The sequence below is a fragment of the Calidris pugnax genome, unplaced genomic scaffold (assembly GCF_001431845.1).
Source record: "Calidris pugnax isolate Ruff unplaced genomic scaffold, ASM143184v1 scaffold22, whole genome shotgun sequence".
NCBI lineage: Eukaryota > Metazoa > Chordata > Aves > Charadriiformes > Scolopacidae > Calidris > Calidris pugnax.
This window is the reverse complement of record NW_015090763.1, coordinates 288,549-298,581: the sequence shown is the minus strand read 5'-3', so window position 1 is coordinate 298,581 and position 10,033 is coordinate 288,549. Positions and strand designations below refer to the sequence as shown.

The following is a 10,033-nucleotide window of genomic DNA, read 5'->3' as shown; positions in this document are numbered from 1 at the left end:
CAGAGCTGAGGGGGCCAGAACTGAGGGAACCGGGGCTGTGAGGGGGAGCACGGGGGAGATCGGGGCTGAGGGGACGAGAGAGGAGGGGACCGGGGTTGTGAGGGGGAGCACCGGGAAGATGGGGGCTGACAGGGAGCACTGGGGTGATCATGGCTGAGGGAACCGGGACTGAGGGGACTGCAGCTGAGGGTGCCAGGGCTGTGAGGGGGAGCACCAGGGAGACCACGGCTGAGGGGGATTGGGGCTGTGAGGGGGGCCCAGCCAGCTGAGGAGAGCATGGAGGGGTCACATCTGTGAGAGGGTCTGAGGGGTGCTGGGGTGAGGGGTGGGGAGACCAGCCTGAAGAAGGGCCAGGGGTCTCATGGTGGCCCAGCAGAGCCCTATTAACACCCAGCGGGCAGGTGGCCGGCCTGGGCAACTACGGTCTGCGGGGGACACGGCACAGCGTGGGCATGGCGGTGCTGGACCAGCTGGCCCGGCAGCTGGCGGTGGCCGAGGGCTGGCGAGCAGACAGGCGGTGCTGCGCTGACGTGGTGATGGCCGCGGCCCAAGGCCTGGAACTGGTGCTGCTCAAGCCACGGAGGTTCATGTGGCTGAGGGGGATTGGGGCTGTGAGGGGGGCCCAGCCAGCTGAGGAGAGCATGGAGGGGTCACATCTGTGAGAGGGTCTGAGGGGTGCTGGGGTGAGGGGTGGGGAGACCAGCCTGAAGAAGGGCCAGGGGTCTCATGGTGGCCCAGCAGAGCCCTATTAACACCCAGCGGGCAGGTGGCCGGCCTGGGCAACTACGGTCTGCGGGGGACACGGCACAGCGTGGGCATGGCGGTGCTGGACCAGCTGGCCCGGCAGCTGGCGGTGGCCGAGGGCTGGCGAGCAGACAGGCGGTGCTGCGCTGACGTGGTGATGGCCGCGGCCCAAGGCCTGGAGCTGGTGCTGCTCAAGCCACGGAGGTTCATGAACCTCAACGGGCTCAGCGTCGCCAGTGCTGGTGAGCAGCGTGGTCACCCCCGAAACCTGTTATGCCACCAGGCCCTGTGACAGCCCTGCTGTCCCCCTGCCCCAGCACAGGCCCCTGCAGACCTGCCCTGCAAGGTCAGGGCCTGGTGAGTCTGTCCCCCCCCCTCATTTCTTGGGTTGTATTTCTGTTTCCAAAGCTGAGACCTACAGCTTCCACCCAGAAGACATTTACCTGGTTCATGACGACCTGGACAAGGCCCTGGGCAAGGTGGCGATCAAGCTGGGAGGCAGCGCAAGGTATGGGGTGGCCCCAACTCTCTGGTTGTGTGAGCTGGTTCAAGGCCTTGCCATGTCCTTACAGGCACACAGGCTGTTCCTGGCCCTGTCCCACCATGTGGTGTTTTCAGCACCAGTCTCAGGCTCGATCCCAGTTGCAGAGGCAACAGCCGGCTGTTTGGGCAGCCTCCCGGTTCTGCCCTGGCAGGAAGGGCAGGGAGCCTCCTGGAAGTGGCTGTGGGCTGGATCCAGCCCATCAGCTGCACCACATGGGTTTTTTTATAGCACTCTGCCTCCACTCCGCCTGCCCCAGCGCCAGCTCCTGGGTCAGACTCGAGACATTTAACCTGGGAAATCTTCTACTGCGGGACGGGGCAGGGGTGGTACCAGGCCACAGTGCTCGGTTCACACGTGCAAGAGCTGAGACGCGCAGGACGTGCTGTCCCAGCCCTGCTTCCCTCCTCCTCCCCGGCCAGCTGCTCTCAGCCCCAGGGGCTGGATGTTCCTGCAGAGCCAGGGCATGGGGGCTGTGGCCTCTGGCCAAGACCACAGCCCCGCATCCCTGCAGCAAGAGACCCCAAGACCATACCATGGGGGTGGGGGGTCTCTTGCAGACTAATGGTGGGGTTTCTCCTTCTCTCCCAAGGGGACACAACGGGGTCCGATCCTGCATCAGTGCTTTGCGCTCCAACGTGAGTGGTCCTCAGTGGGAGGGGATCAATGCTTCCCCCCACCTTAGTGCATGGCTTGCCATCCCCCCGCTCCCGTTCTTCCAGCTCCCCTCAGATAAGCCCCTGCTCCCTTTCCTCTCCCCCTTTTCCCCTCCTTCCCTCTGCTTCCCCGAGGACTGATGTCAGTTTGGCCGCTGCAGAGGACATGGAAACAATTAGCTCAAGCGGCTCTGCCAGGGCCTGGCAGGAGCCCGGGCTCTCAGCACAGCCCAGCAAAAGCCTCTTCCAAAATCGTGTTTCTTGGAGCAAGCACTCAAAACCACCTGGAAAACATGAAGGGCTGCTCCCTCGCTTCCCAGCACCGTCCCCTTGCTCCAGCTCTGTCTCAGCTGAGCACTTGAGGTGGGATCCTCCAGCTCTCCTTTTTCCTCCCCAGGAGATGACCCGGCTCAGGGTCGGCATCGGGCGACCGGAGGGCACAGTGACAGTGTCCAGCTACGTCCTGTCTCCGTTCAGCCCCCAGGAGCAGGAGAGGCTGGAGCAGGTCCTGGCCCAGGCAGCGACGTTCCTGCTGGAGCACATCCTGCGGAGGAGAGCGCCCATGGGGGAGCCGGGGGACAGGGGCTGACGTGAACCCCCAGGGACCTCTGTGGCCGATGGACAGGGTGCTGTGGACTCTCCAGGGTGACTGTGGTGCGGAGCAGAGCTGGCCCTGCTGGGCAGCCCGGCCGGGCGCTGGAATAGCCCCTGTGTGTCCCCACGCAGATCCAGGCAGCTGGTGTCCCTGCAGTGGCCTCGTGGCACTTTGGCACAGAAATTAAATAAACCCTCACCCCTGGCTCTGTCCTGCTCCCATCCCTCTCCCCTGCGCCGCCTCCAGAACTCAGGCAGTCCCTGGCTCTCTGCGGCTCAGATCCCTGTTCCCATCCCTGTTCCACCAGTCCAGGCTGGAGGGAAGGTTCCAATGGGAAGTGGGGAGCAATGGGAGTGACTTCTCTGGGGTCCAAACCCCAATTTCAGCTTTGTTGAGGAACCGTGGCATGCGCCGGTCACCGGGAGTCTCTGGGCTCAGCAGCACAGGAGGGTTGCTCCTGCAGAGCTGCAGCACGTTTCGGGGCTGACCTCGTAGTTCTTGAGTTTGCTGGCTTTAAGCCAAAATCCCAGAGTTTCCAACAGCTGGAGGAGTCCTGGCTCCTCCTCGCAGACCCAGTACAGGTCTCATGGTGGAGAGGGCAGTCTGAGAAGCAGGGTCTCTCCACCACCACCACCACCACAGCTCCCAAAGCCCTGGGCTCTGCCAGCAGGTCCTGTTGGCTCCGTACCCCGAAAGCCCCAGCGTGGGCAGCTCCTCACCCACATCCCAGCAGGTGCTGGAACAAGCACCAGGACCCTTGCTGGGTGACGTACCACAGCCCTGCTGCTGCTTCCTTCCTCTGGTCCAGCTGGCACCAGACCTTCCCCTGCTCCATCCCCAGCTCCCAAGTTCCTCCTGTAGCACTGAGGCTACCTGCGACCAGGGGATGAAGCCAAGGTGTCCCCAACCTGCCATCACCCCTCCATCCTGCTGTGTTGCCCAGGTCTATACTGGCTGGGACCCTGTGGCCTATGGCCATCTCCTTCTCCCTGTTCTCCAGTAGATCCACTCGGATCTGTGACCTCCCGGAGCTGGATGTCCTTCAGGAGGTCCTTGCTGTAGCTGTTCATCCTGCCCTGAATGACGCTCTCCTGGAGCACGTGATGGTCTCAGACATCCCGCTGTGGGTCTCAGCTACTGAGGCTTCCACCCCCTGCTCCATCGCCTTCATCGGGCTGTGGGGAAAAGAGGGGTGCAGCCCCCAAACCCTGGGTGAAGGCACCAACCCACCATCCGGGGGTTAACCCCAGCAGCTGCTCCAGAGCCAAAAGTGGCAGCAAGTGGCTGGGCAGGGGTGGAGAGAGATGGCATCTCTGGCAGGGAGCTCACATCTCCCCAGCTCACCCAGAGGAGGGCGAGTTGCAGTGTTTTTAAAGAAAATTGCTCCTCCACCCCAGAAAAACCTCAATTTTCAACTGAACCTTGCCCTGGCGAGGAGCTGAGGTTTAGCACCAAACAAGCCCAGGCTCTTGGAAAGCAAACGCCTTCCTCCAGAGCTGGCCACGAAGGTGACAGATGCCGGAGCCCAGCAGGACTCAGCTGCACATCTCGGTGCTCAAGCTGGTGTCAGGTTTTTGGTCCCTTCAGAACCCTCCGCTGAGGACACCAGCGCCAGGGAGGGAAATCACTTCCATCAGCATTCCCGGGGGAGAGCTGAGCTCCAAGGAAATGCCACCCACCTTTTCAACCCTGGGCCCCAAGGGAGAGCTCCATCTCCATCTCCCACCCCACCTTCCTCCCTCCCGGTCCCCATTGCAGATTTCATTCCCAAAGCAATCTCTGCCCGGGGGAACCCCCGGACCCTCACCACTGCAGCTCTGAGGTGACCCCGGTGGGGTTTGCCTTGGGGACATGACGTGGGGCAATGTCACCCATCAGAGCCAGCACATCAGCTCAAACACAGTCTGCTTTAATCCTTCCTGGCCTTCAGCCCAGACACGGCACAGGCGAGGGACAAGCCCAGTCGGTGGCAGGAGGCCACGTGTGCCACCACAGGAGCCAGCCCCCAGCCTGAAAAACACCCCCCAAAGTCCAAACTGGTGGGAGACGTCGGAGTTGGCATCTCTCAGGGCAGTCCCGGGCACGTGTCCCCAGCAGAGATGGAGCAGGACGCTCCCCCTGGTCGCTCTGCCTGGCAGGGAAAGGGCTCTCCGGGCACCCTGGGGACAAATCCTGCCTCGGATGGATTCACCACGCACAGACTGGAAGGACCCTGGGGGGATCCAACCAGGGCAGGTCTCTCAAGGAGGAGCAGGCAGGATCAGGTCACTGGCCCGCCAGCTGGGTCACAATCCCTCGTCCCTAGGAGACAGGGACACGAACGTCAGCGGCCGAGGCAGGAGCAGCCCCGACGCCTTCGCGCCTGCAGCAGAGGGTTGTTTTCCAGCCTCCCCCGGTCTGGCTGCTCCTGGGGAGGCTCCGCTGCCAGCACAAGCAACCTCAGACAGGGAAAGTCTGACCCGGCGTTAACCGTGGCGGTGCTGCCTCGGGGCCGGGCCAGCGCGGGCGCCTGCACGGCCACCCCACGGACACACAGCCCCAGGGAAACCCACTTCTGGGGGGCAGCAGGCAGCGGTGGGGTGAAACATCCCCCTGCGAGGTGCCCCCAGCTCTCTCCAAACTAGGGTGACTTTTGCAGGAGGTGAAGGAGCATTGTCCCTTCCTTGTTTGAGGGGATGGGGAGCAGCAGGGCCTGGTCCCCTGGTCTCCTCCAGCCCCATGGGACATCTGTGTCCCCATCCCTTTCCCCGCCTAGAAGAGAAGGTCTCATCTCTGTTTTCCAGTGCTTTGAGTCTGATGTGGAGAGCTGCTGCCACATGGCAAAAGGAAGGCATCTGGGACACAGCTGACCACGGGGCTCGCAGGGAGATGCTTCCCAGCCACTCTGTCCCCTCATCCCTGTCCCCACACAAGTAGGTCCCACGGCCTTGCTCACCATCAGAGCTCATCGCGGGCAGTGGAGCGGAGGTGGCCAACACCGCCCCGTGGGTCCCTCAGGGTCTTCTGCGAGCCAGCCCAGTCGGTCTTCTTGGAATCATCATCCCAGATGGTGGAGGTCTCAGTGTCACTCAGCCAGTTGCTGTCCCCAGCGTAGTGGGTGGGATAAACCAGGAGGGGGTGAGCCGAAAACACCAGCAGGTCCCGGGGGATGAAGTGCCGCTTGTAATCCTCGCTGGGGAAAGCAAAGTGGACCCAAGAGAAGAAATTGGCTTCCAGGGCATGGCTTGGTGGAGAAAAAATGAGCTGGGAAAGCCATAGTGGCCACCTGGGGAAGGCACTACGTGGGGCAAGTGATGGAGAGGGACACGGGGAACTGGGGAGGGACACGGGGAACTGGGGAGGGACACGGGGAACTGGGGAGGGACACGGGGAAGGCAGTGAGCTGGGGGGCTGCCCCATGCTGCCTGCTGCCTGCAGAGCCTGGCTGGGGGGGACCAGGGTGAGACTGTGGAGGGGACGGGACCCTTCTCTCCCCACCAGCCTCTGGGGCACAGGGCCAGCCCTGGCACAGAGGGGGTCTTTGGCATGGCGTCCTGCTGGCCTGGCCCCCAACCAGGGCTGTCTGGTGCCGTTATCCTGGCGAACATGGGACTCCCAGCTGCTCCTGGTCCACATCCAAAGCGCTAATCCGCCCCTCCATCCACCTCCAGCCCCCCTTTTACACACCTAATCCCTCTGCTCCGCCATCCCGCTCGCTGGCTTTCCCACCCCTTCTCCCCCCGGAAAACCCGACCACCAGCACTCGCCCACCCCATAAATTGCTTTCCCCCTCCCCAGACACAGCCTCACCGCTGGCCCCCACCCGGGAAGAGGGGCAGGGAGGTGCCCCACGGTGGGGCTGAGACCCACAACCAGGGGCAGGGGACCACACAGCCCCCAGTACTGGGGTACAGGGGGCTGCTCCCCACTTGCCATGGGGCCAAGACCCCCACATGGGGCCAGCATCGAGCCCCAGCTCCATCCCCGCCGCCGTCCCCCTACTCCACGCTGGCAAAAGGCCATTTTCCAGGGGCTGGCGGCCAGGCAGCGGCCGGAGGGGAATGAGCTCATGCTACAGATGTTTTCCTCCAGCATGAGTAACACTGGGAGAGGGGGGGGACACGACAGGGTGGGACGGTGACGGCAGAGAAGAAACACATGCTCCATCACCAACATGGCCACACCGCTCCACCAGCCCCCCTCCCGCACCCCCTGCTCCTTACTTGGGGTGCTTGTCGTACATGATGGGCAGGAACTCGTCCACCGGCAGCATTTTGGAGAGGGGGTTGGCAGCCAGCAGCTTCTGCGCCCCGCGGCGGGAGATGGCATAGGCCAAGGTCCAGTAGGAGTACCCGGCCACCACCAGGTTTCGCACGCCCTCCACGGGTGCCTCGTCCTCTGCGTTCACCTGCTTCCTCCCCAGGTAGCTGTGGGGTGGGCGGTGAGCCATGAGAGCCAGCCCCGGGGACCCCGCATCCCCCCAGCCCCGCACCTACATGAGGTCCCAGTCCTGCTGTGCCCCCTCCAGCTCCCCCATCAGCCGCTGCAGCCGCGCTGGGAAGGCGGCCTCGAAGCGCACATCGTCCTCAAAGACCACCGACCGCTCCAGCCCCCGGGACACGATCTGCGGGGAGAGGACAGAAGTGCAAACCCATCCCAGCACCGTGCTGGGCCATACTGGGTTCACTCACCCTGCAGAGCACCCCTCTCCCCAGACATGGTGATGATCTGGAGACATGGTGATGCTCATGGGGTTCCTGCCCTGTCCTGGTGGCCCTGAAGGACCCAGTGGTTCTCACAGCCTCGTACCTCCTTCCAGATGTTGTAGTGGCTGAGGAAGCAGCCAACCTCGCCCTTGGTGAGTGTGCGGCCGGAGAAGGGGTCATAGTACCCGGGGAGAAGGTCCACCCCCAGCACCTTGATGTCACTGCTGTTGAGGGTGCTGCAAGGCAAGGGGCTGCACTGGAGAAGTGTCCCCCCCTTCAGTCACCTCTGATTCCCTCCCCAGGGTGACAATGGGGGGGCTGGCAGAGTGGGGACATATCCCTCCATGGTCACCTCCCGTCCACAGCGTCCACCACCCGTGGGGCAATTCCCAGCTCCTGCAGAGATGCCAACATCCGCTGGCGCCGGTCCGGCCTCCGCACCAGATTGATGAGGAAGATCTGGGGAGGAAGGGGATAGCCCACCAAGGGGACATGTTGTCACAAGGTCGGGGGGGACACAGTCTGCCTGGCCATCACAGGATGGGGGATAAGGGGCTCGGCCAAAGCCCATGGTGGGCTTTGCCATGGACAGATGCAGCCAAAGGGATGGACTGGGGGACATGGTGGGGTCCATTGTGCACTTACTTCATCAAAGCCCATTTTCGTGAGCGGCTTGGGAAGGAGGGAAATGTGCCTGGAGCGCTGCATGGGGGGGCCATCCACTGCAGAGAGAGGGGACACCCCTTTGGTGCAGCCCAGAACCCCTTGGCAAAGAACCAGGGCTGATAGCCCTGCCCTGGGGGCCATCAGCAGGTCCCCATCACCCCTGGGGTGGGAGACACCTCCAGGACACCATCACTCAACAGGTACTCACCCATGGCCTCCAGCGTGAGATGCACAAAGTTGGCACGTTCATCCTCCTGTGTCTGGTGGGCCTTCACGGGGACGTTGATGTAGCCGAAGCGCTGCTGGTTGCACACGTGGACCTCCGCGCCTGCCAGGTGGGACGGGTGAGCACCACAGCCCTCCCAAACCCTTTGGTCCCCCAAACCTCTGGGCCCCCAGCCCTCACCAGCCGCCTGGCAGGAGTAGGCAAAGACAATGATATCATCAAAGGCCCAGGTGTAGTTGGGATGGGGTGGGTAGAAAGCCAACCGTGACGTCTCCTCCTTCCGCAGGTCGATCAGGAAGGTGGCGTAGACCATGGGGACGGCAAAGCAGCCCACCTGCTGCCGGTTCTTGGTGGGGAAGTAGTCAGCTGTCCGGCGGTAGTACCCCTGCAGCACACCAGCGTGATGCCTCCATGGTGGGGGGGTTCCTCTGCCATGGAAAGGGGGTCCCCAGGGTTTGCCAGGGACGTACCTGGGGCGTGATGCCACACCAGAAGTTGGAGTAGAAAGTCTGCGAGTCCAGCATGGGGGCCACCACCGACTTGTTCTGTGCTATGAGAAACTTGAGGGTCTGGTTGTTGGTCAGGATGCTGTCGGTGTCCACAAACTGGGGGAAAGACACAGGTCCTGGAGGAGTGGGGGATGCCCACCTCGGCCCCCACCCCACCTTGCCCCGTGTCCCTTACCAGGATGTAGTCCGCCTGCTGCTCCCGGGCGTAGGTGAGAGCCTCCTGCTTCAGCTTCATCACGTTTTCGTAGCGTTTGTTGCTCCAGTGCTTCGGCCCGAGCTCGTCGGGGTAGGAGCTGGGCAGGGAGGGGGGAGGCAGGGGTTAACACCGCTTGCTGGGAACACACAAACTCGGTGCACGCCACGCGTGCCGGCGGGCTGAGTCAGCCCAGCTCTGCCTCACCACCTCCTGGCAACATCCCCAGCCGGGGAGCGAGGTGCTGCTCCAGAAGCCCCTCGCAGCCCATGCCCACCCCCTGCCCTCCCACCCCCGGTACCCCCCAGCCTCACCTGGGCTCCTCCTGCACCTTCCAGGCCACCGAGTGATAGTCCTTCCCCACCGCCCCCAGCCACTCCTGCAGCATCGCCGTGGTGTTGTCTGAATTGTGGTCCGTGGCGCACCTTTGGGGGGTGAGGGGACATCAGCCTTTGGCAGGGGGGGGATCCCCCCACCCAGGGACAACCACAGCCCCCTCCCCACACTAGAAAAGGTCCTGGGGCCAGGAGGCTGAGCCAGCGACGCACTCCTTTGGGAACAAAACATGTAATTTGAGGGAGCCGAGGCTGCGCTGGCAGGAGGGGGAAGGCGAATGGGGAAATTCTTTCCCGGTGCCGCCACCGGCCGGGCTGTCCTGTGGCTCTCACCCCCCATCCCTGCAGCCCCACGGCAGCCCTGGCCGTGCTCTCCCCATCCCAGCCCTGGGGCTGCCCACCACGAACAGCATGGGAGGACAGCGGCTTCATCCCCCAGCCCACAGCTCCCCATAGCACCCCCGAGCACCCCACGGCTGCGGCGGCCAGAGGAAAGGCAGCAGGCAGCAAAAATCCCCCTCCCCAAACCTTCCCCCTGCCACGCACAGCTGCAGTCCCCAACTCTCCCACCCGACCTTGCAATGATGATCAGGGAGACCCCAGCACAGATGGGGCTGAGCCCCACGTTGCACTGGGGCAAACCCCAAGTCCCCATATTCCCCAGCACCCTCAAACTGTCAAAAAGCCCCGAGCTTTTTTGACCCAGGCCCAAAAAGCCTGAACCCCAGGCACTGGCATCAAGGGACACAGGGGACAAGGCAGGACCTGTGCCCCCCAAGACCTGCAGGCAGCTGCTCTTGAAACACCCCACAGAGCCCTGGGGCCGGGGGCCATGGCAGGTGAAGGTGAGGACCCCCCAGTCCCCCACTGCTGGCATCTGCCC

The 10,033-nt window shown here is 63.4% G+C and overlaps 2 protein-coding genes across 4 annotated transcripts in view; one reads left to right on the top strand and one right to left on the bottom strand.

Annotated features, from left to right (window-relative positions):
* PTRH1 (peptidyl-tRNA hydrolase 1 homolog) overlaps positions 1 to 2,740 on the top strand; it is a 2,969-nt gene extending 229 nt beyond the window's left edge. The window contains exons 2-6 of the mRNA XM_014946922.1: positions 402 to 583; positions 949 to 986; positions 1,153 to 1,252; positions 1,878 to 1,923; positions 2,339 to 2,740. Of these exons, the coding sequence (XP_014802408.1) occupies positions 402 to 583; positions 949 to 986; positions 1,153 to 1,252; positions 1,878 to 1,923; positions 2,339 to 2,530 (558 nt within the window). The 3' untranslated portion in view covers positions 2,531 to 2,740. The remainder of the gene's footprint in view (positions 1 to 401; positions 584 to 948; positions 987 to 1,152; positions 1,253 to 1,877; positions 1,924 to 2,338) is intronic.
* A 1,684-nt stretch (positions 2,741 to 4,424) lies between these two features.
* CERCAM (cerebral endothelial cell adhesion molecule) overlaps positions 4,425 to 10,033 on the bottom strand; it is a 13,559-nt gene continuing 7,950 nt past the window's right edge. For 2 of the 3 annotated variants that reach the window (XM_014944763.1, XM_014944926.1), the window contains 12 exons: positions 9,130 to 9,240; positions 8,798 to 8,915; positions 8,584 to 8,718; positions 8,294 to 8,498; positions 8,096 to 8,215; positions 7,867 to 7,943; positions 7,574 to 7,680; positions 7,325 to 7,457; positions 7,012 to 7,139; positions 6,739 to 6,942; positions 5,472 to 5,708; positions 4,425 to 4,837 (listed from right to left, as the gene is read on the bottom strand). In XM_014944763.1, the coding sequence (XP_014800249.1) occupies positions 5,474 to 5,708; positions 6,739 to 6,942; positions 7,012 to 7,139; positions 7,325 to 7,457; positions 7,574 to 7,680; positions 7,867 to 7,943; positions 8,096 to 8,215; positions 8,294 to 8,498; positions 8,584 to 8,718; positions 8,798 to 8,915; positions 9,130 to 9,203 (1,536 nt within the window). In that variant the 5' untranslated portion in view covers positions 9,204 to 9,240 and the 3' untranslated portion in view covers positions 4,425 to 4,837; positions 5,472 to 5,473. Of the gene's footprint in view, positions 4,838 to 5,471; positions 5,709 to 6,738; positions 6,943 to 7,011; positions 7,140 to 7,324; positions 7,458 to 7,573; positions 7,681 to 7,866; positions 7,944 to 8,095; positions 8,216 to 8,293; positions 8,499 to 8,583; positions 8,719 to 8,797; positions 8,916 to 9,129; positions 10,008 to 10,033 lie in introns of those variants that run through there. The other variant, XM_014944851.1, reaches the window with a different exon arrangement.